Raw genomic sequence first — 27,263 nt, 5'->3', positions numbered from 1 at the left:
TGAAGGAATATAATGTATGAAATATTATTGAAGAAAAATGAATAGGCAAAAAGTTGTAAGGTGAACTTTAAGATATTTTGACAAAAACGGGTAAATGTTATTATTGATTGCGGCTAAATTTTACTTATTGATTTCCTTAAACGAAATTTTTGATTATGACCAAAACGGTGTATTAGGCCTATCCTGTTTGCTAACATTTCCAATATCAGATTTTTCTTTGCACACTCCTTGGAAAGTATTATCGATTACTCCTTATTTCGTGGTTCTCGTTCGTCAATTCAATAAATTTTTTTTTCAGGTTTGTCGTTCATTGCATAGTATGGTTCTGGGTTTGATCACTTTTGTACGTGACTTAAAATTTTTTTATGTAAATTTAAAAAGTTATGTAACTCAAACCATATGTTGGTTAGTTGCATTTAAGTTTTAATTTGATAAATTTAAATTAACTTGTTTGATATTATAAATGGAAAATTTTTTATTAAATAAAATTACGTTTTAGAAAAATTTTTTTTTTATTTATTGTAATTTGGAAAAAATAACAGTAAAGGATATTGTGCAGAAAATCAAAAAGAAAAATAGAATGGATAAAAAATTACTCTTCTCTGTTATTCTTCTTATTGCATTCTATTTTTATTCGATATAAATCAATTTTAGGAAGATGAAAGATGGAAACATAAGTATTAAATTGATATTCCGTATATATATATATATATATATATTCTTATTATATTCTATACTATGTAGGTATCTATGTGTTCCTATCTAAATACAAACACCATGTTTTATTATATAATTTATATTTAAACATATGTACTGTATATAATGTATAAGATTAAATAAGTACAACATACTATAAAATACATAGGTACAATATAGGATTCAATAAAGATTTAGGTCAAAGGTTGATATTGGCGATTATTGTTTGAAGATCCAATAATAATCAATCATTTAAGAAGATGATGATGTCCTGTGCATACATTTCAGTTTTTATACAATTTTCAAAGAACAAACGCAAAAAAAAAATATTCTGTAAAAAGGACTTTCAAAGATAAAAAAAATAAGTTTTTTTTTATTTGACTTCTTTTATATGTATATATAATTTTTTTCTCCTGAGACAGAGAGGAAGAGATGAAATAATGAAAAAAAAAGAACAAGATATCCTTAAGGAATTTGTGACAATATAGTAGTACAAATCTAGTAACCTAGTACCTACATACCTATACGAAGTTGTTGATTATATACCGTTTGTATACATAAAAGAATATGGTATAGATGAGACCATTTTAAAAAATAATTTTATTTGCGTAGGTAGTTAAATGGATATCATCGATATAATGGGTTATAAAAATAAAAATGGTATGATTATATAAGTATAAACAAGGAGAAAAATAAAAATAAGGGTAGAAGGAAAATTAAATTTTCATTTTATATAAAAGAAAAAAAAAATTTATTCTCAAAGAGTCTAAATTAACTTTAATATTAAATTTAAAGAAATTTTCACAAATAAAGAATTTATTTTCAAATATAATCTTTTTTTTTTCTACAATAAATAATTTTTAAAATTTCATGTGATTGTTGTATAAATTTACATAGGGGGTGAGTAGAATTGTGTTATCAAATGACAAGATATGTTTAAATTTTTTAAATTATTTGCAAAAATATGCATAAAATTTTATGCTAAATTTGTTTTTTTGGTTTTTTTTTGTGTCTCAAATGAAAATTTCAATATTATGAGAGTAGAGTTGATTCTATGAATAATTTAAAATATCAAAAGTATAATCTAAAATTTAAGTTAAATGAAAAAAATTTTTTTCAAAATATTTTATAGTTTATGGCAAAAATTCACCATACGTACGAGCACAAATCAATAATATCATGTCCGATTAATTTTTATGGGTACAAATATGGTGGTATTATTAATTAATGCATACATAGAGTCACTTATAAATTGGTGTATAATTTTTATACGAGCATAAATTTGTTTTATAATATTACATCAATTGTTCTATTCAATCATCTCGCAGTCATTCTATATGTGTATTTAATTTTACTCATAAAAGCAAACAACGTGTTCACTTTCACGGGTACTTTTAGTAAAAATAAAATTATATTTTATATTAAGGAAGATAAAGTGACAAAAAGCATCATATAACTGAAATTAAATTTAATAAATTTTAGTGTTCAAAAATTGAGAACTAGTTGAATATATAGCTCAAATAATAATATTATGCTTAAATTGTGTCAAAATGCACTTTTTTAAACTTACTTCCAAATACAATTAAATGAGCACTTCTTTCAATTAGATTTATCAAACTTTGAAGGAATACCTATAATATTTATGCATGTTTTTCATGTTCCCTGTTTTTATAATGTAAAATGAACTTTTAAAGTTGAAATTGTTATATAATCGGACGATTGTTAGAATAGGGGTTTCCTTTTATTTTGCATATCATTTTATTCTCAAATATTTGTTTAAATAATAGTAGCTTAAGTAGCGCAGTAAATATATTTCAAAACGATATAATAAAATTTTCCTTAGTTTGAAAATTAACACTCGTCTCTTAATATAGAAGACTATGAAAGGCTCTTAATAAAGAAGACTAACAGAATACAGAATATGTTGGGTTCAACAACAATGAGTAATAACTAACCCGCGATGTTCAGGAAATTCTTTCATTCTCTTGCTCTTATCGCTTTATTAAAGTTGTGAATTTAAAATTTATACAATTCAGTTAGATATATTTATTAATATTTTTTCATTTCCTGAAAAGTTTTTGAGTTGAAAATGTACGTTGTTTGTGACAGAACCGATAAGTCTAATCTTTGAATACACGAAGAATATGGTAAAACTTTGATTTCTTTATAAGTAAGAAATACATTAAATTTTGAATTTAAATTCTATCTAAAAAAAAGAACGCTACGTTGCCCCCCGTGAGTAATTCCTCGTAACAGAACGGCTTTAAATGATCTATGTACACGTTAGTGTTTTTTTTTATTTCAATATTGCTACGATATCGTTATGAAGATAAACGAATTTACTAGTTCTTTGATTGCGTGGAAAAAATACGGAAACTGAAGATTGTTTTAGCCGAATTGCAACTAAATCACTTATTGTTTCCTTTAATTGTGTAACCAAAGCATCTTGATTTACTTGAGAGTTTCAAACATTGGGCGTAGACCAATTGTACAAGTGAAACTTTCAAATCATCTTTTATCACAGAGCAAATTTCTAACAGAATCATTGTTGCATGAACCCATGACGCAATTAAGGTCCTTTCATCGCGCGCTTCGTCCTAACATCAAATCCTCAGAAGCCTCGTCCGTTCCCTAAAAAGTTTACATCAAATTGCCTTCTCTGATCTGTGATTATAGTATAGGGAAGTCGAACCTTGACACAGAGTTTTAAACGAAGACTTTCGCGATTGTTGAAACGATTATGTGGGATATGCATCGTGTCGCCTTGTGAATCGATCGATAATTGTGATAGTGTGTAGAGTGTTCATATTCGTCAGAGATTGGAGAAAGTCTCACAATATCAATATAAATAGTTTTAAATCGTGAACTCGATGGAAAAAATGTTCACAGGTGTTAATTTTTGAAATTTGACGCTGAAAATAAATTTTGAAATTTTGGGTCAAATGTGACGCTAAGTGATTAACTCACGTGTCACCTGAACTTCGGGATGAAACAAAATTTTGTAATTCTTGTACAAGAATTTGAAAATTAGTTTAATTATCATATTAGTAGCGTAAGTTTTTTTTCGTGCCACATCATCAATTTTGTTTCATTATTTTGATACACAGACACAATTTTATAATGTCATTATTTTGATAATTTCATCGTTTCAATAAATAATTATATTGATGTGAAAGGTGTAAGAACTTTATATTTCTATAGCAGATAAATTCAAAATGGCCAATCACTGCATTAAGTTTTAAAAAAATTTTAATTTAATTGATTTTCTGTTATACTCTCCACTTTACATTATAATTTTATTCTTTATTATGGCAAAATGATGTCAATAAATGGGTTATTAATAAAAGTTCTCCAGAGATTTAAATTTATGATGCAGTGTTTCACAATTTATCAAAAGTAAGCGGATATTTCTGACTTATGAATAAGTTATGATTATGACTTTAGAAGAATTACCTATTGTAGAATTAAGAAAATAAAGTGAAAAGTTTGAAATTTTCTGTTTCGGAATTTTAAAGCTCGTTTCATACAAGTTGCAAAAAAGGTCGCAAAGTTCATTTCAAATAAGATCCCACATAAAAAAGATTAAACTTTTATATATTGTGTTTTTATACTCTGGAATAACACTAACATTTCATTTAAATTAAAGCAAATATTTTAAATAATTACTTTTTAAACAATCCTATAAATATAAATATTTCGATGGAACATTTTTTTAAGAATTTCCGAAGATTTTTATTACATAAGCAGAATAAAAGTTTAATTCGCAAGACAAAATTGAAAAAAAATGTAATTATTTATTTTATTAGTGAAAAAGAATATTTATTTATTATCTAAATATTTATAAAATATATGTACTGTAAAATTTATTTTGGTTTGGTTTTTGAAAATTATCGATATATGTATATAGTAACCAGCAACAATACACAAAATTATTGAAAATTATGTCGATAATTTTAAATTAAACAAGTAAAAACGTTTCAGTCGGTATAAACCGATTGAATTATACCCTGCATCTTTCGTTGTTGTATAGCAATTACTCAAACCTGTGAAATCATTCTATAGAAACTTCACGGACATGTCTGACCTATAATTGGACATCCGACTGCTAAGTTTCATGAATCTGACTTTATTTAAACTTTTGAACTTGTATGGGAGCTACTCGTAGCTGTAGAGCAATTCAACTAAAACTTCGGAAATATATCTGACCTATAACTCGACACACAACCGCCAAGTTTCATGAATCTGACTTTATTATTTTTCCAAATATTTAAAATAAGCTTTTGGAGTTGTATTTCAAGTACCCGAACCTGTCAAGCAATTCCATCAAAACTTCAGAAATATGTCTGACTTATAATTGGACACACGACTGCCAAAGCTCATGAATCTGTCTTTATTATTTTTCCAAATATTTAAAATAAGCTTTTAGACTTGTATGGGAGCTACTCGAACCTGTCAAGCAATTCCACCAAAACTTCAGAAATATATCTGGCCTATAACTCGACACACAACTGTCAAGTTTCATGTATCTGACTATATTATTTTTCCAAATATTTAAAATTAGCTTCTGGAGTTGTATGGCATGGCAGATACCCGAACCTGTCAAGCAATTCCTCTAAAATTTCAAAAATATATTTGACATATAATTGGACACATGACTGCCAAGTTTCATGAGTCTGACTTTATTATTTTTCCGAATATAAAATATTTGCTGTTGGAGTTGTATGGCAGCCACCCGAACCGGTGCAGCTATCCCATTAAAATTTTTAGAGCATGTGTAGAATATAATTGGACACATGTATACAAAATTTTATATTTATAGCTTAATTAGTTTTTGAAATATTTAAAATAAACTCTTTGAGTTGTATGGCAGCTACCCGAACCCGTTGTCCGAATTAGTCCAATAACAATAGGGCTCGTCCTTGGCACAAAAGAAAAAACTTGTGAAAGTTTTGTGTCGATTGCATTATTCGTTTTTGAGTTATCGTGCGATCGGACGGACGGACGGACGGACGGACGGACAGACGGACACGGGACATGTCTAAATCAACGCAGAATTTTACGCTGAGCAAGAATATATGCATATGTCCATACCGCAGATGACTCCTTCAAGTAGTTACAAACTCCATACCAAAGTTAATATACCCTTGTTATTGTGCTATAGACTCAAAATTGTGGAAGAATTAAAGGAAGCTACAATTAAGTTTCGACCTTAAAACTGAAACTTTTATAGACTCAATTCAGTCAATTCTGTTATAAAAATTCTTAACATTGCTTTTCCATGTTATTCATGTTTCCAGAATTATTTCTGTGAGGCGATTTTCTCTTTAAAAAAAAATGTTTTTTATAATTCTTTTTAGTTGTTTTTTTTAATTTTTATAAATAACGTAAATTTGTTTTATATATTTTCATCAATTTAAGTAAATTAATTTTTGGTTGGTTTAATCTCTCGCAATTCATATAATTTGAGTGCATTTTATAACTTTTTTTTTACATTGAAAATAGGACAAGAAAATATTTTTTTTCGGACACATTCAATACTATCGATTTCAACAGTGTGCCAAAAAATACAAATTAAAAAACAAGTAAAAACGTTTCAGTCGGTATGAACCGATTGAATTATACCCTGCACCTTTCATTGTTGTATAGCAATTACTGAAACCTGTGAAACCATTCTATAGAAACTTCACGAATATGTCTGACCTATAACTGAACACACAACTACCAAGTTTCATGAATCTGACTTTATTATTTTTCCAAATATTTAAAATTAGCTTTTAGAGTTGTATGGCAGGTACCCGAACCTGCCAAGCAATTCCACTAAAACTTCGCTAATATATCTGATCTATAATTGGACACACAACTGCCAAGTTTCATGAATCTAACTTTATTACTTTTCCAAATATTTAAAATAAGCTTTTGGACTTGTATGGGGGCCACTCGAACCTGTCAAGCAATTCCACCAAAACTTCAGAAATATCTTTTACCTATAATTGGACACACAACTGCCTAGTTTCATGAATCTGTCTTTATTATTTTTCCAAATATTTAAAATTAGCTTTTGGAGTTGTATGACAGGTACCCGAACCTGCCAAGCAATTCCACTAAAACTTCGCTAATATATCTGATCTATAATTGGACACACAACTGCCAAGTTTCATGAATCTAACTTTATTACTTTTCCAAATATTTAAAATAAGCTTTTGGACTTGTATAGGAGCCACTCGAACCTGTCAAGCAATTCTACCAAAACTTCAGAAATATCTTTGACCTATAATTGGACACACGACTGCCAAGTTTCATGAATCTGACTTTATTACTTTGCCGAATATAAAAAATTTGCTTTTGGAGTTGTATGGCAGCCACCCGAACCGGTGCAGCTATCTCATTAAAATTTTTAGAGCATATGTAGAATATAATTGGACACATGTATACAAAATTTTATATTTGTTCCTTTATTAGTTTTTGAAATAATTAAAATAAACTCTTTGAGTTGTATGGCAGCTACCCGAACCCGTTGTCCGAATTGGTCCAATAACAATAGGGTTCGTCCTTGGCACAAAAGAAGCAACTTATGATAGTTTGGTGTCGATTGCATTATTCGTTTTTGAGTTATCGTGCGATCGGACGGACGGACGGACGGACGGACGGACATGTCTAAATCAACGCAGAATTTTACGCTGAGCAAGAATATATATATATGTCCATACCGCAGATGACTCCTTCAAGTAGTTACAAACTCCATACCAAAGTTAATATACCCTTCACGAAGTGCAGGGTATAAAAAGGAATTTTGAAATTAATATTTTTCTTTAACTGATAATATTGCATAACAATATTAATTTTTCATTAATCAATTCTTTGAATGATTAATGAAAACAGGAGAAATTAATATTTTGCAATTAATTTTATAATTATAAAAAAAAATATTAAAATGTACAAAAAATAAGGTGTAAAATAAAGGAAAACAAATTAAAATAAAATTGGTATTTTGCCAAAAGCACATTTAATTCGAAAAATCGAAAATGTGCAATTTAAAGTTAAAAAAAAGTTTAACCAATATTGACAAGGTTGAAAGTTCGGATAATACGAGTAATAAAGCGGATTTATTAATTTCATAGTAGTGAAAAATGTTATTTGGGAACAAGGCAATGACCTTCGGAAAATTGTTCACACTTGTAAAATATATTTGAATACTATAGCAAAAAAACAATTAAATTGGTTAAAAACCAAAAAATCTATGCAAAGTTCTGCAAATTTGCAACTCTGCATATTATGAATAAAATATGCTTTTAGGCCTATTGAATGAAAATTGATAGAATTTTGGGCAATATATTTTACGTACTCGTATTAGGTATATGAAGTGACAAACGACGAAATTCAGCGCACTAACGATAATTTTACAAAAAATCTTTTACGATATTCACTGAATTTAAAAATTTCGAATATATTAAATTACATTAAAAATATCCTGTTAAAAATATAATTAAATTAAATATTATTTGATTAAAGTAATAAAAATTATAATATTTTTTTATATTCGATTAAATTTACTTTGATTTTTTTTATTTGAGTGTTAAAAATAACCTGGTTTTATTATTGTTTAAGCAAAATATTTTTTTTTTAACCATTTTTTAATATTATAATTTTAACCACCATTATAAAATATTTTTCATTTGTAAATTAACCAAATTTTCATATATTTATTTGTGTTGTGCGTTCATTATTATTACAGTAATGAAAATAATGAAGATTTTGAGAAATTTAAACAAAAATTGTGTAATTTTACAGATCAATAATTACTTTCAAGTTTTTATATATGTATACAAGTATAAACCCACAAAAATTATTTTTTGTTCGCTCTATATTAAGAATTTCATCTTTAGTTATTATTATTGAAAGTAGGTTATATTATTTATATAAGGTTGAGTTGAATAAAATAAAGACATAACCAAAATAATCAAGATATTCCAGTTCAGTTATTCAAAATAATTAAGTTAAGACAAATTCATTTAAGTCTGATATAAAACTCATAAGAAGCTATGGCTTTTGTCTATTTTTTCGGTTTTTCTATTTTATTTTTTATTGATTATTAACACAATTTTATTTGTTTGTTACTCTATATTGTGTTCTTAAATTGAAAAGTTTTTTAATTAATAGCGAAAAATTCGCGTCTTTATCGCTGAAAACAATAAAAATTTAAAAATAGAAAAAGAAAATTTTTCGCGTTTTAGCTTTTTATGTATGTATGTATATAGAATTATAATATTCTGTCTTGAAAATAAAAATTATTATTAGAATTTTGAATATCGGTATGTACATATGTATAAGAAAAATCAAAATGAAAACCTCAATGTAAACTCTTTTAAAATTGTAAGGCTATCCATATTATACATACAACTTAAATATTATTTATTTTTTTAATACAAGTCTAGACGATAAATTATATTGTTTGTGTTGTCAAAGCATTTTGAATGTTGCTAACCATTTTTACTAGATATTTAAACACACAAGATGTATGTAAGTATGTATAGTAATTTGTATATAAAATTTTCCTTTTTTTTTGCATGAATAAGTTATATGAAAATTGAGTTAAATAACGAAGAAAATTTGTTTATACTTTTACAACTTTGATGAGAAAATACCAAAAAAAAATGAAAATAAATGATAATGGCAAATTGAATTCAATTGATGACAGAAAAAATAAAAGGGGAATAAATATAACAGGCTTCCCTATTATACTCATTAACGCAATCAAAATTAAAATCCTTTTTATAGACTAGAATACAATAGTATCGTATAATAGTTTAAAGTTATTATAATTTTTTGCTCGAAATAAAATTTTAATTGCTAATTTTAGGATATTTATTATAGAATAATAGTATTTAGGTAAACTTCAATTCGGAATATTTCTAAATCTAGCAGATTTTTGTATGAGCAAGACGTGAAAATCAAAGTTGTATAAAGAACTACAAAACCATATTCTGATTCAAAATAAGTTTGAACCCATAAAATTTTATATTTGGAATTTGGACAGCCTTGTATATTAGATATTTCAGTAGTAATTAAGATTTCATTTTAAAAAATTTAAATTTTGGATTTGGACGAAACTCATGGGATTATTTATTAAAAATTTTATATGTAACCGAGTTTGTGAAATACATAAAGAGTACACTTTGTTGACTTGAAAACATATTTTTGTTTTGATTTCAATATTAACTGCATTGTGGTTAATCCGTTAAAATCATCTTATATACTAATACACTTTTATAAGTATTGAATTAAGAAAAATCAGTTATTAAAAGTACATACTGGTATATAAAACTGAAATAGTCACTTTTTTATGACACAATGAAAATTTGAAATGAGTTTTAAAAGGATAACAAAGTGTGTTTTTTAAATTATCTTGTAAATACTCCTGTTACTACGCTCTGCAAAGAGTATATTAAAAGTTGTCAAATAAACAGTTATTAAAGCCTGATGTCACTTTTAAACATTTCTGTTTTAAAGTTAATTTTTTTCCAAATTTCAAGCATATAAAAGAAATTAAAATTCTTAAAATTTTATAATTTTTCTTTTTTATAAATTCAAGACAGTCGGCAACAATATAACAATCTTTAACAGTTTCACAGTATAAGTAAAATTAAAGTTTCATTAAATTTTTTTTAACAGAAAAAAAAGATAAGGTGTGATAACGGTAAATTATAATTAAAGACTGATAAATTGTTGCAGTGCACATACAGAAAGAAAAAAGCTCCAAACTTAAATAACAACGACACTGTAACAAAGCAAGAACACCAAAATAAAAAAAAAATACTTTTGCATAAGAAATAATTTTCAAAAGTAGAAAAGAAAATAATCATGAAAATTATGACTATAAAGTACTCTAAATTTACATTTTAATAAGGATAATGGAAATATTTTATAATATAGTCTTTTGCTATGCTAGCATAATATTTAAATATTCTTCACTACTCGTATATTGCACGTAAGTATATTTTATAAATATAATAAACTACATGTACTCTACTCAAAGTATTCGTACAATTTTTTGTTAAAAAAAAAAGTAATCATGTTTTAAGGTAACCGAAGATGATAATAAAATAGTCGCGTGATTACATTTATTTTTTTATTACAATTTATGATTTACAACATAATAAGAATGCGTGATTATCCTCAATTTACTTCATTGTTACTCACAACATAAACCTCAAAATAATGACGTTGAATATAAATCAAATTTAAGAATTTTTTTTTTTGATATATCAATAAGTAATCAAGGAGAAAAGTGTTTTTTGTTTTGACTTTGAATCATTTTATTCAATTAAAATATGGGTGAAAAATTTTTGTGTATATGTGGGTATTTAACTATTGGTACGTAACATTAGTGTGGGTCATAAAAAATAAGGTTTCTTTATATTATGAATTTTACTAATACAACATTATAGTTGCGGAATCAATAAGAATGTGCCTATTACACTACTAATTTATCTTAATGGAAATTTCTTCATGCAACTGCAGAACAGATGGATGACGTAATCAAAGGAACGAGTTAAAGGCAGAAAAATTATTCATTAAAAAAAATTTCTCCTCGAAGTGGACCATCTGTTCTGCAGTTGCATGAAGAAATTTCCATTAAGATAAAAAAAAGGTTTCTTTAATCTAGGTGGTGGTTAAAGAAAGTTTTAACTAAATATTCTGGAACTACTACAATGACAAATGGATGGATGTTAAATTTTAGATTGCATTGTTTCTATAATTGCGAGAAAGTCAACAAAGTATAAAGTAGCTATTGCTATTACTCATTTTTTTATACAAATTCATTTTATTTATTGAGACCTACGGAGACAAAATTTCATTACTAATACTAAAGCAAGAGTATAATAAAAAATCTTATTTTTTTTTTCGAATATACCAATAGCCCACCCTATCGTAATTATACCGTTATTATTAAAAACAAGACGTACATGTTATATGTAAGTTGTAATAAAGTAAGAAAATAAGTTAAAAATAACTTATACGTACGTTAGTCAATAGTTTAAATAAGTGTTATAATTTCTTCCCCCTTTCAAAACTAAAAATATAAATATGGAATAACATCGCTGGGAGAAATATTGATTGAAAGGAAAGTAATTTTTGGCATTGTTGCGTTATTTTTTTTAGAAGCATATTTTCGGTTTGCATTTATATTTCATGACACATTTGTATTTGTTTCATGATACAATTATAAAATAGCATGCAAGAATGTTTTTGAAAATAATGTTTAAAGTTTGTTTTTACTTAATTTAATTACGTCATATGTACATGAGATAATTTTAGGTATTTTGAAAGAGTAATATCATCTCATATTGTTTTCCAATTCGTATCATGTCGGAGAAGCCTGATTTCATTGATTAAGAGCTTGAAAACAGGTTAAGATGATTCGGATATCAGGCAAACACCTTATGTTTTATAAATTATTAGGAGGTTGTTATTACGTACATAATAATATTTCCCTATTTAAACATTACATGAACACTCTCTCATCTACTCTTCTTTTATTAATTCAAAATGAAAATGCTTTTTGTTAACACAATCTGTTTTTGACTTATCAAAAATGATTTAGTTATAAGTATATCAAGCAACTCTAGGTCATTTAAATAATTTTATAATTTGTATTGTATTAATGACACACCTGGTGAGCTTAAACAATTCATATGTGTATGTACATATATAATTAAAATGGTAACTTGTATATTATATGAGATTTAAATACATTTTCGCTTTTAAAATTAATTATAAATGCAAATTTTAATTATATGATGCGATTTTTCACCCTTTTTAACCAAAAATACACCCAAACAATTTTAACATTTTTTAATGTACGAACGAATAAATATACGAATAATTTAATAAATTTTATTTCCATATAGATATATGTATACAAAAATTTTCTACATAAAAATTTATAAAATAATATTTTCCTTTTTTTTCTTTTTTAAGGTTTTGTAAATGGTGGGGCTTTACGTAACGTAAAATTAATTATAGAACCTTCATTAGTTGAACGTGGTAATCATGCAATATTTAAATGTATGTATGATATTCAAGGTGCATCACTCTATTCAGTAAAATTTTATCGTGGTCAACTAGAATTTTATCGTTTTACACCGGATGAATTACCCGGATATAAAGTGTTTCCGTATCCGGGATTTCATGTAGATGTAAGTATAAAATAAATATAAAAATTCATGGAATTTTTTGAAAACAAAATTTTTAGGGAAATTTGTTGTACAATATAGCACATTATAGGCACAAAATATTATATTATTATATTTTGTGTATAGTATTGCATTAAAATTAAATTATAAAAAGTATGTGGTTGTAAGTCGCGTCGCGTGCTACAAAATAATAATTATTATGGAGGAAGAAATGTGGGTATTAAAAACATGTAAAAACACCTAATTGTGTTTGTAATTATTTTTTAATGTTTTATTTGGAATTGTTTAGATTTTTTAAATTTTAAAGTATATTTTTTTTTTCTTAGTATATTGCTGGACAAGCAAATAAGGGAATAAATTTTCAGTAATTTCTTTATAATAACTTCTTCTTATTGGTTTTGGAGAGCACCAAATTAAAAAACGTGACATTAATTATTAATTACAGTTGAGTTTTGGGACCATTTTGAGTTTAATTAGTATTGAATTGATTATTATTTGACACCAAGGTATTTTACCTGGCAAAAATTAATATAACATCGAAAACGCATTTCTATTAAATTTCTTATAACAAGTTTTCAATAAAATAATTTAAATTACTAATTTAGACTTCTATAATAATCTAGTTGAAAGAAATACCGTCTTAAAATTCAAAAAATAGTCTATATTTTTTTCTCATTTTATAAATCACAAAATATTTTGTTAATTCCGAAGAATTTAACATTTAAATATTTACATAAATTTTTTGTTAAAGTATAAACTTTGCCCATGTAGGATTAGAGAAAAATTTTTGAAAATATTGTTGACCATAAATTCTACATGAATAATTTTTCTGAATTTAAATTAAGTTTGATTAACAATAGATTTCTATATAAAAATAATGTCGGTCTACTGAACTTTATATGTAATTTGCATTTTTAACTTCTATTTTTAACAATTTTGTATCCTTTACAATAAACCACATTTACCACATACAAATTACGCTTAATAAATGGAAAATAAAATAGGAATAAATTATTTTGGTTATTGCAAATGTAAATAAAATAGTTTACAATTCAATGGTATATGCTGCATACTTAAAATCAAAAAAATTAAACAAAATATTAAAATAGGTTCTAATTTACAAAATTGTTATTTTTCAATACCATGTTTTAATTTTAACATGGAAGCCAATGGTGCTGGCTTAAAATCAATTTTAATTCCTCCTTTTCATGTAAGATTTCAAAAGTCGTCCCACGCTAATTTATTAAATTTGTACATCCTTACCAGCTCTTATTTTGCAAAAAATATCACACAATTATTTGAAAATTGAAATTTTTAGAATAGAGGACGATTTCTTAGGGTCAGTATTTAATTTAGTCGTTTCATTTACTAGTTCTAACCGGAAATTTTAATGAGTTTATTTTTGAGTGAAATTAATTGTGTTTTAAAAATATTATACCCTACATTTCAGTCTATTCCTTTAAATATGAATAGAATTCCAAATACAATTACTGGTACAACTATTATACAATATTTTTTATTATTTTCATCATTCTAGATTTCAATGTCAAATGTATCTCAAGTTGTTTTACGTAATATCGGTTTTAATCTATCTGGAAATTTTTCATGCGAAGTAACAGCTGATGCACCATCATTTTCAACCGCTACAGCATTAGCATTTATGCAAGTAGCTGGTAAGTACACTATATTAAATTATAAAATAAAAAACAAAAAATTAAAAATTAAAAAAGAAAAGTCATAATACAAACAAAAACCAAGCTGTTTCAATGGATTTGAATAATCCTAGAATGTAAATGTAGTTTTGTTATTGTAAATGTAAATAGCAAAATAAATATGGAGATATATAAAGGACTTTGGAAAAAAAAATGTAGAGAAATGTTTGCAGTTTATAAAAGTTTAAACACAATATTGACTTTAATTTTATTCTAAAAATATTTGATTTAGAATTTGAAATTGCAAGTGGAAAATTAACTATAATATGTAGGTATGATATTATGCATATTATAAATTTTTATCATTTATATAACAGGAAAATGTCAATGCCATTAATATTTTTATCATTGTTATGAAAGCTTGCATTTTATATACTTATATTGCAAAATAAATGTTAATATATAAATCTTAAGAACTATAAATTTAAAATAAAAACTAAAAATGTATCGGGATATGAAAATATTTCGACATTCACTTTAAGTAAATGAGTTTAACAACAAATCAGCAATTATTAAAGAAATTTGAAAAATGGTACAATTTATTGAGAACAGTTAAATTAAGATAAATTATGATAATAAGTACAATTTATTGAGAATTGTTAAATTAAGATAAATTTTTTACCTCCAACAGAATTTAGATTAGATTAAATTTTTAAGGGAACCGAGTAGGAAAGGAGCAACCCCCCGAGTCACCGCAGCCATTCCTGAACCGACAGAATTTAGGTTTTTGATGAAAATTCCACCACAACATATTAATATTGCTGCATGGTCAAGTGCAATTACCTCGTCAGCGTTAAATTTACATAAATCATCTAGTATTTTTATATAATCAACGATATTATTTTTCCGAACAGAATCACAAGTTTTGAAAACTGTAATAAAGAGTTTTCAATCCCTATTTCTCACTAAAACCCACTTAAGTTCTTTTGTAAAGTCTTTAACTTAACTTATTTGCTGAACAATAATTGAAGATTGCCTAAAGAAATTATGATTTTCTTAACGTCAATTGTAACGACATAAGCAACATATTACTTCCAATTCTTTATTTTAGAATGCTTTTAAAAATATTTAGTTGAAAAAAATCTTAATATTCTTGAAGTACATTTAAATTAAACCCTTTCAAAATTAATTATTAAAAGTTATTTAGCGATTTTACAAAAAAAACACAAAAAATCATAAATAAATATTAAATCCTAATTACCGTGCTACTTTATTATATAAAGTTAAAATCATCCTTAGAATCCACTTTTATATTTATAATACTTTTTTAATACAATTATGTATTATGGTGTAAATTAAATAATGATAGGGTTTTACAAAATTAACTCAAAATTTTAATTAAATAACCATTCTTATAGTTTATTCATATACAACACCACCACCACAGCATTAAAAACACTGAAAAGGATTAACAATGGAACAATAAATTTTCATATTTTTTAAAATTTATTTGTTTTTTTATAATATACTTAATTTAATCACGTAGGAGTGGTTAGCTTTTTAGATTTGAAACGTTTTGTTGAGAATCGTGTAAAATTATAAAATGAATGCAATATTTTTTTTTGCTTTACATTTTGGTTTTGTTTTTGTTTGTATTATAAGAGGTTAAAATAAATATTAATACTTTTCATAATTTACAATGTCTGGAATATAATCATAATAATAATAATATAACACTTAAATAATTTAAAATTAAGCACAAAATCAAATATTCAAACAAGCAATACTGAAAGTCTTATGCCATACCATATTTTATTGTATAATGGTGTTACAGCAAAATTTAACGTTATTATGTATTTTACAATTTGTACAACTTTATAATGATAAATAAATAGTCATTTTAATAATGTTAAACAAAAAAGTATTGCGAGATCTGCTAAAATAGATTTAAATTTATGTCAGAAAAACAAAAATTGTATGAAACTACAAAATTATTATGGGTCCTTTTTCTAAGGGTTAAAAAAACAATTTTTTTTAATTTGAAAAAGATATTTTATTTTAATTAAAGTAAAAGTTTCGTTTTTCGTTCTAAGTATTTATTCTTTCCGAAAATATTCGGAAAACTATCAATTTTGTGGAATTTTTTATCAAACCCTTTAAAATTATCAGGTTTTTCAAACTGATTTGTAAAAATCTCATTTATTTGAAGGATCCAATATAAAATCAGATTTTTATTGTTAAATTCAGTTCAGCTATTGCTAACTAATTGTTAAATTCAGTTCAGCTATTGCTAACAATATGATTATTCATTTGGTTTTTCAAAAGATTATCTATGACATAAAGAAAATAATATTGTATTGGCAAATGAAATAGTTTCAACGGCCAATATAAACAAGACTTAAACTTAAAACTATAAATTCAACGAATGGAGTCATTATTTATGCATTTGTAGTGAAAATGGTAAAAGGAATGAATTACATCTTAAATGTTAAAACATACAAAATAAAATGGCAAAATAATAACGTAGTTTATTTGGGAAATGAGAGAACATGGGAATTTGCTGTAATGGGAAATTGCTGTAAATTAAAGAACTTTTGAGCATAGCTAAAATTTATGCATAGCATAATGTTACAGTGTATAGGATATCAAGGACAGACGGTCATATTTATTATATATATAATTTTCAAAAACAAAATTTCCAAAAAATTTTTTTTTCTTGAAGTGGTTTACATAATTAGTTTAGAAAACTGAAAATTCAAATAATCAAATTTTACTTAAATTCACGTAATTATGAAAAACTTTCATTACTTTCTTGTATTTTTGCTAGACTCAAATTCAAGAACAATGAAATTTTTTGAATTGTTGATGATTCTTAAATTTTTTGAAAAGGTTACTTATTAATTTAATATTTCCATAAATTTCACAGTGCACCATAATAATATCTATGATCGATGTATATGTTTTGTACTTGTAGTTATAAGGTATTGAAGGTGGGTGTTAAATTGCTTTTCAATTTTAGTATGTACGTGAACTAGTTATTTTAGAAAAAGGACAAAAATGTTTCAAATATTAGATATTAAAATTTTCATTATGCCAATTTGTGTACAAAAATAAATTTTAAATTTCTTATAGAATTTCTTTAATAGAAAGTTTTTTCCTTTAAAATTTCATTTTTTAAAAAAATGTGCCTAGTAAATTTTTTATTGGAACTTTAAATTATTTAAATGTTTCACAAAGTTTTGAATGAAAACGTAACTTTAATTTTTGTATTATTACGGATATTTCAAATGAAAAAAAAATTTGTTTCGAATTCAATTTTTCAAACAAAAAAAAAAAAAATATTTTGAACTTTCTTTTCAGCAGTTCAGAACTTTTCAGGTGAAAATCTTTTCTTTTTTTTTTGCAATAAAAAATTTAAAGGTTTTTCTTTTTTATTTAAGTTTATGGAAGGAAAATATTATAAGTTTTGCGGTAAAAAAAAAAACCAACATTTTCAATATTTTTTCTTATGTGATATGAAAATGAAGAAAGTTTTTATTATTGCCCCAAATTTTTCTCAAACAAGTGTGAAAAACTTCAAATTTTTCTTTGTAGGTTGGCAGCAATTTTTTTCTTTTTATTCTATTTCTCTGAAAATTCGGAAATTTTCTTTAAACTTTGCAACACGTTTCAAATTTTTGTTTTTAATTTTTATTATTTAAAAATTTAAAATTTAATAAATTTTCATTAAGTATTTAAATTTTAAATAGCGCATCTACTGGACAACTATTTTTCTTATCCCACTTCCTAGAGAAAACTGAAATTAGCTGTATTCAAGCTTAGTTTATTTACAGCTATGGTCAAAAAAATAGAAACACTTAATATACGTTTTTAATTTCTTTCATATCTTTTGTTGAAAGATGGAATTAAATGCCATCTTTTGCAAAATTATTTTGCTATATTATGCTCTATTGTGAATAATATATTTATTGTTACTAAAAAACTTTAATCTGTGGGAATTCACCATTTGTAAGTAAAAATACCGTATTTCATCTGGTCAAAATAATAGAAACTCCCGACGAATGTAGCTTTATTGATGAATAAAACTAATTTTTTTTAAATTATTTTAGCAAATATTGAAGAATATTTAAATTATAATACTCAAATTATTTAATTTTTTGAAAAAGTGGCAAAATATTGCAGAATTATGGGTCGATCGAATCATTGTAGTATTAAGGAAAAAGAAATAATTAAAAACTTAAAAAACCAAGGAAAAAGTGTAAGAGAAATTGCCACAATTATTGAACGTTCAGTACATTTAGTTTTTAACGCTTTAAAAAGTACTCGTAATAAAAGTCCTGAAACACGAGGAAAAAAACAAAAACAAGTGAAAAAATGAACAGAAAAATTGTAATGATATGTAAAAAAGCCCCATTCATATCTTCAAAAGAAATTTTAAAAGAATATGAGGCTAATATGAGTGATAGAACCATACGTAGAATATTAAGCAAAAATAATTTATTTGATCGCAAAGCTAGAAAAGTTCCCTATGTCAGTAAAAAAAATATTAAACATAGAATAACTTTTGCTAAAAATCATTCGGAGTGGATTGGGCCAGAGGGTGTAAAGAAGTGCCGCAATATCCTTTGTTCGGACGAAACAAAAATTAATTTATTTGGGCCAGATGTTCCTACCTTCGTTAGACGTCCACCAAATACTGAATTAAACCCCAGGTTCACACGAAAGAACGTAAAACATGGTGGCGGCAATATAATGACTTGGGGTTGTTTTTCTTGGTATGGTGTAGGGCCTATATTTTTGATAAAAGAAAAGATGACTCAATATCATTATCTAGAAATTTTAGAGAATATTATGCTTGTTTATACGGCAGATAATACGCTTTTGATTTGGCACTACCAACAAGATAATGATCCCAAGCATACTGCGCGAAACGTACAACAATGGTTTTATGAAATCAATATTTTGCTAGTAGAATGGCCAGGGCAGTCGCCGGATCTTAATCCAATAGAAAATTTATGGAAGCATCTACAAGAAGCCGTTTCTAAAAAAAAAGGAACAAAAAAGGAGCATTTATTGCCAGAAGTTAAGACTGCATGATTCAATATTCTCGTGGGAAGGTGTCAAGCTCTAATTAACTCAATGCCAAGAAGATGTAGGCAAGTTATACAAAACAAAGGTTTTCAGACCAAGTACTCGTATTAACTACGTAAAAATGAAATAAATTGAAAAAAAATCTTTTAGACATAAAAATTTGTTAATCTTTAAGCTTAAAATTAGGTGTTTCTATTTTTTTGTCCAAGACAAAAAAGCAAATTTTTAAAGGCAAGAAGTGGAAAAATTCTTCTGTGTTTTTATTCATATGAATTTTTAAATTTTTTGTTAAAAAAATAAATTAAAAAGACCTTATTTAACACTTCACTTTCGATAAATAAACATATTCAACTTGCAAGAAAAATTTTTTTTTACTTTAATTAATTTTAGGAACAAAAATATTAGGTGTTTCTATTATTTTGACCATAGCTGTATATAGGATTATGTCAAATATAGACGGCAAATTATTTCAGAAATGATTCTTTGATCAATTTCAAGCAAAAAAATTGTGTTGATGGAGGGGTTCAGATATATTCGCTTTCGAGCTGCAGCTTGTTGAAAAAAAAAGGTACCAGATTTGTTCTGCATATAAATAAATGCTTATAACTTCGGAACCATGCCACTTAGAGTAACCACATTTTACTATGAGAGTAACCATGAGAGTAACCATGTTTGTGGGCTTGTTTTACAGGCAATTGATCGCTCTTTATTTTTCGTTTAACAATAAATTCGATCTGTATCATAGTTTTCTAGAAAGAGCTCGCCATAGTTGCAATTTTTATTTGACATAAATGCTGAAAGCTAACGGTAAATATAATGAAAGTAATTTGAATAATGTGGGAAGCAAATTTCTTTAAGAAACTGTTCACTAACTGAATAGAAAAGTGCTGCATTACAAATTTTTGGTTTGACCAACTTTGTTTTGTGAATTTTGGAAAATTTAGAAAATAGTGTAAAAAATTTCAGTCCTCAAAAGCTTCAGTAAAAAACCTTAATATTGAAGAGATATTTTTGTAAGTAAAATTTAATAAATTTAAAAATCTTTGATTTTTGATGTTTTTTTTTAATACAAAAGAAATGACTAAAAAACATTAATATTAAAGATAAATCTCCACTTTGGGTAGTGCTGCAGGTAAACATGATTATGATTTTTTTCTTTTCCATGCGGGTATATTTATTAAGGATTTAAAATCAAAATTGTGTAAAAAATTATTCATTGTAACAATTCAAAATTGTTTACTATTGCCAGGGTATCGGTTTGCTGTAGTATTGTGTGTACATTATCGACTTCACCTATTCAAATTTATACAAATTTAAAATGACCAATATGAAAATTTTTTAACCCAATTAACACACTGAATAAAATAAATAAATCGATTATTCATTATAGCTCTATATTTAAAAACAACCTAGATTTATATTTGTATACTATTCAGCTATTTAATTCTATACCACATTCATAAATTGAAAAAAATGTAAAAATATTTTTCTATTTAGAAAATCTGAGAGAGCGTGAAAATTTTTCCTTCAACGCAGTAAGTATTTAATGTAGCTATTTGAAACGGTATTATTCTTCATATTTTTAACATTGTATGAATAAAAATGGAAATATAATATTTACGAGTACTCATATTCACAGAATTTGTATATAAAAATTATAACACGTTGTAAAAGCAAACGCTTCAAAAATTTTATAATTGGAATAAAAATTTTTTTATTATTTTATGTTGTGTATTTATGCTATCAGTATGTTTTCCTTAATTCCATTATTGAGGTTTTCTTTTGAATTTTACTACAAAAATTAAATTACAAAATTGTTAGAAAAACGAAAACAAAAATATAGTATTTATATTGGTACCTGTTGAAGAAGGCTAGGTTCTGATTACGTGCAAGTTTTTTTAAAAATAGTATATTAAAACAATATTAGCTTAAATAAATGGTTAGATTATTATTTATAGATACTAAATAAATTGGTCATAATTTTTAACTATTTTATTTTTAAAATAATAATTGTAAAAGGTGTCCTATATACAATAAGTCATTAAGGTCTTTTGTAATGATAACAATAACATCTAGGTAGAGCAACTTCTAGGCAGAAAAATTAACAAGTTTTTCTACACAAGCTGGACTTAAACCCAGTACTCATAGCTTTTTACCCCTCCGCAACACGTGAGAGTGGCAATTTTTTTTCCATTATACCTAATACGAGCAGAAAAGGTTCTCAGCAACTTGTGAATGTCATGAGTTTTGATCAATGAAAAAATGTATAGATTTTTTAACTAGTATAGATCAAATAAATTACAGAAAGCAATTCAAAAATTACTTTACTACTTTAATTTTAATATGCTTATTTCAGAAAATTAAAATTACTTTAACATAATCCAACAAATTATCAAAACTTTTACATTATTGATTTTCTTGATTGTCTCTAAAGTTTTTATTTTGAAAGAAAAACAAAAATTAAATTAAAGTTAAAGAAACTCAAATAACTAACAGAGTAATCATATTTAGAAACTTTTCTTTGTCTCCTTATTCTATTATTTTATCTTTCACATACTTGAACTTTGTGAGCTGGACAACTTATTTCATATCTACTTTGTATTTTAACATCTGTATTTAATTTTTATTTTCATAATACAATAATTATTATTTTTGTACTTTGTAAGAAGTAAAAGGTAAATGGAAAGAAAAGAGAAAAATATATTATTTTTCGGTCACGTAAAACATTAAAAATTTAATTAAGCGATAAAGAATCCCTGACCTTTTTATACATACCTTATGAAAAATAATTATAGAATGAAAGAAAATATTTGAATCTCTGCAGCAAATGCTTTTAATTTTTTTCAATTGGTAGAGAAAATTTTATGATTTCCGATGAATCGGGGTCATTATACGTTTATATACCCGTACGAACGTATGTTCGAAGGGTATACTAAATTTGCCTTACCGTTTGTAATGCTAAAAAATAACGGTCTTAGATATAGACTCAAGTGTATGTTTTTGATCAGCGTCAAATTCTGAGTTGATTTAGCTTTGTCTGTCCGTCCGTCCCAACGATAACTCAAAAACTAAGTTCACCAAATTTTTACAAATAATTTATTGTAGTAAGTGCCAGAACCCTATTTAAATTGGACATGATTGGGGTACCCGTTCGGGTAGCTGCCATACAACCTCAAAATTTATTTGGGTATATCTCAGAAACTATAAAAGTTATGGTAAATTTCGCACAAACGAATATATTAGTAGGGCCAATGTGTCTGATAAAAGTCGTTGAAATTACTTGGCTCCTTCTGGTATCTGCCATACAACTTCAAAAGTTATTTGACTATATCTCAGAAACTATAAAAGCTGTGATATTGAGATTTCACACAAGTGAATATATTAGTAGGGCCGATGTGCTTTATAAAATTCGCTAAAATTTCTTGGCTCTTTCTGGTAGCTGCCATACAACATCAATAGTAGTTTGGCACAACCAGTATTTTGAATAACACATAGTATTGAAATTTTGCATAAATTAATATGGTAATACGGTAACTTAAAGTCATAGTCTGCCCCATAATTAGTTATGGCACATTAGTTATTCGCACATAAGAAAACAAATTCGTACGGGTATCACAGAGATGACAAGGTCAACTCTATTTTTTTTCTCGTTTATATATGTAGATATACATATACGATATACACCTATATCGTTTCCAATATAATGTCATATTAGCAAAAAATAATTTTTTAATCTATTGCCATCAAAATGGTATTTTATTTAAAGAATAATTTAATAATAACTTTATATATATAAGCACTAGATTTAATATTTTAACGTTTTCAATAATAATATATAAAAGAAGTTAAGATATAAATTAATTTGAGAACGCAGCAATATGTTTTCCAATATCAGTCATAGAGGTTTTAATGGAGTATTGTTACGTGTTTTCTAAAAGTTTAATATTATTACTATTTTTATCCGAAATACCAACCACATGCCAATCTAAAGCCTATGGTTTTTTTTCAATCTCTAAAACGGTACGGGATTGAAATTTTAAACTAAGTCTTGAATTCTAAACACAAAATTAATTTTATTTGAAAATTTATTATTATATATTATATTAAATTAAACACTTTAAATAAAATTTAATTTTTTAACAAAATATTTTTTAGTATAAAACAATTTCTAAGTTATTTTTATTGAAGAACTCATAAATTCGATTTTTGATTGAGTACTCTTTGCGGCACACCATAAAGAGAATCGTTTCTTCATAATATTATTTCTATATAATAAATTGATATAATAAATAAACATAAATATTATTTCTAATTTATGTTAAATTGTAAAATTTTTTTCAATATTTCATTTTGAAAAATTTCAATAATTCTGCTTACAATTTATTTATTATTTTATTGATAGTTTTCCATTAAATTTTCAAAATTTAATATTATTGGCGTGCCTAAATATTAATATAAATAAATAAATTTTCAAATTCATATAAATGATCTTTTATGCTTATACATACATATTATAAATATTATAATGAACTTTATACTTTTTAATTATTTACTCCACAAAATTATTGATGTGGTGGTAATCCGCGCTCACCTAAAAATTTAAAAATTAATTTGCTAACAGTCAGAAGGTGATTGAAAAATTTTATTTTCGAATAGCGATAAGCATATTCGAAAAAATGCAAGTATAATAAGCATGTATGTATATATTTTAGTTTTTAGCACTTTTCTAAAAATTTTTTTGGAAAAAGTGCTTATTAGTTTCACTCTGTCCGTTCGTCCGTCTGTATATGTGTCACACCCTTAAAGATAGAAAGCTAAAATTGTATATAGGAAAGCTATATGTACTTAGATCTATACTAGAAACTAATTTTTGTAGAACAAAATTTTCACCTATCTCCCCCCCTTTAAAAGTTATACCCGCCAAAACCCTAAAAATGCCATTTTTCAACTATTTATTGTAGTATAACCATATGCATTTTTTAAATTTTTCAAACGCAGAAATATATAGGCTGGCTTCCTCAATTGCGGCATACTATACTTGAACTTTAAGAAAACAAAATGGCCGCTAAAATTTACCGTTATGTGAAGTCAGTTTTTTCAAATTTTTTATCACGTTTTTCTTCTACACCGTACGTTGTAGAAGTACGCCAGAAATTTTTTTATCTGTTAGACACTAATAAATAGTTCATTTATTCTCTCAAGTTATCAGCTCTCAAAATTTGTGAAATTTAAATAATTGGCACCTTATATTTCCGAAACCCCAAGGTTTTTCAAATTTCTGTAAACGCAGAAAGGTAACGGTAAATTCCATCACATTAAAAAATATAATTATTTTACTTAACTCGCACAATTAAATCTTAAAATCGAGCATTATGTTAACCCCACTTTATATTAATTTTCGCTTTATTTCAAAGACTGCACGTGTGTATCATCCTAAATATATGCAATCCTAGAAATAGTTTTGTATATAAATGAAAATAATTTTAATAGTGTGATACGTATACATAGACTGTACTTAAAAGCAGTATTTTCACTTGTTGAAGGGAAAAGTGCTACAATACAAACGATTGGTTTCACTCAACTTTATTTTGTGCAATTTTAAATATTATGTACCCACGTTATGTTTTTTTTATTCTTCGTGTAACCATAACACCAACCACAACCGAAACAAACGTAAGCCAAAAATTTACTATGAAAATTAAATTCCTCTTTTAATGCTTGATTATCCTGAGTTTTACATTGAATGAAAATTATATTTTCTATTTCAATTTAAATTATATTTTTGTATCGACATCCAGATCTAATTTTAGTCTTTTTAAACATTAAAACATATTGTCGAAAAATTTCATTTAATTCCTATTATAAAGCATGTACCGGGAAAAAAATGTTTTTTAAAGTATGTACGTACATATATTGTAATGTATACGTAGAATTAAAAATTTGTTTTAGAAAATTACATTGAAGTTTTATTAAATTAGGATAAAACAAATTTGAAAAACAAAATTTTGCAAACAGGATAGCTTTGGTTAAAAAGTTTTCTATTTTGTTAAACAGAAGCATTTTGTTTCTAATAGGTTTTGGGTTAAAATATTTAAAAATTATTTAAATGATTGATAATTGTATATAATGAACTAAATATTTTACGTATTAGTGTATTGACCAGAATTTTTTGGTAGAAAATATTTATGTTTATACAATATTCGAATATATATAAAAATAAAAATTATACATAAATGTGAAGTTTTCTAATGAAAAAAAATCGAATTAATTATGAAATATTTAAAATTTTTACAGCAATATTTAAAATTTCGTGGAATGCAAATTGTGGTTATAAATCTACTGGGAACATGTACACCAACCGTAGAGGGTGTAGAGAGTCCCAAAAAAATATTCGATTGTGACTACAAAACAATCAATAAAATCAGTTGAAAATGTCATTTTTTCTTGCAAGTAGAAGTAATGTAAAAAACTTGAGTGGCCCATTCTCATACTCACATAGCACATATTGAGCTTTACTCTATTAAATACCAATTAAAGCGAAACTTAGAATATTTTTTATTTTCCTTTATAAACATACATACTAGTTTCATTTAAAACAAAGCTCTTTCTTTATTTATATACCTCCATTTTTTTGATTTTTAATAATTTTAAATTCTTTAAGAGATACCTACTGAACTTATGAATTTTAAAATAAACGTAAATATCTAAAAGAAAATACAAACAAATAGGGCGTGGTTATTAAATGTAATGCCTACTAAGCGAACTAACATTTGCAGTTGAAATAGTACTAATAACAGTAAAAAATATAAATTTGTTAAGCAAATGATTTTCTAAAAATTTACAACGACTTGATTTTCCTTTATCATTTTCCAATGTAGTTTGTCCAAAAATATTCTCCTCAAAATTTTTATTTTGTTCATTTTTCAAAAGGTTAAATATTGTACTTCTCTATAACATAAAAGTAAGTTCTAAAGTTAGACCATCCTTCCTGATACACTTTTTTGCACAATATCAATAATGCGAAAATAAACTTTAAAATTTTACCTTTTTAGTGCCCATTTGAGATGCAAGTATACATATTGGATAATATCAGCCTTATTCTCGTATTAATATTATATTATTTTTTTTACTCTGTAAGGATTGAATATGTTAGCCGACCGTATTGTGTATACAATAGGTAGGTTATGTGATGGCAACAAATTTTGCACATCGAGTTTTCGGTGGGAATGTACTTCTTCATGGTAGGAAAGTGTAAATAAACTATTTTTAGCAACATGTCGGTCTGTCGGTCTGTGTGTGCACGTGTGTATATCAAGTTCGGCTGAACCGATTTTGATGAAATTTTATATGTAAGTTTATTTCCACCATTACACAGATTGATTAACTTGTGAGATATATCAGGCCTCGGGAACTGCACTTTTTAGCGGGCCTGTTTTACATTTTTGAACATTTTGAAGAAAATATTCAACCGATTTACTTGAAATTTTATATATAGGCTCAGCTCGACTATCCGCGAAAATTCCTATGTTTTGGAAGAAATCAGGAATCGGCAACTGGACGTTTACTACGGGCCAAATATACATTTTTCTGTATATAAAGAGAAATAATCAACCGATTTCATTGAAATTTA

At 25.7% G+C, this 27,263-nt stretch overlaps 1 protein-coding gene across 1 annotated transcript in view; it reads left to right on the top strand.

Moving 5' to 3' along the window:
* Positions 1-2,617: 2,617 nt before the first annotated feature.
* The window catches only part of LOC129612600 (uncharacterized), a 149,137-nt gene continuing 124,491 nt past the window's right edge, over positions 2,618-27,263 (top strand). The window contains exons 1-3 of the mRNA XM_055526293.1: positions 2,618-2,639; positions 12,676-12,893; positions 14,428-14,563. Coding sequence (XP_055382268.1) covers positions 2,618-2,639; positions 12,676-12,893; positions 14,428-14,563 — 376 coding nt within the window. The remainder of the gene's footprint in view (positions 2,640-12,675; positions 12,894-14,427; positions 14,564-27,263) is intronic.

This window comes from Condylostylus longicornis, unplaced genomic scaffold (assembly GCF_029603195.1).
Source record: "Condylostylus longicornis isolate FDR11 unplaced genomic scaffold, ASM2960319v2 ptg000004l, whole genome shotgun sequence".
NCBI lineage: Eukaryota > Metazoa > Arthropoda > Insecta > Diptera > Dolichopodidae > Condylostylus > Condylostylus longicornis.
Note: the sequence above shows the minus strand (reverse complement) of the source record. Positions and strands in the feature narration are given on the sequence as shown.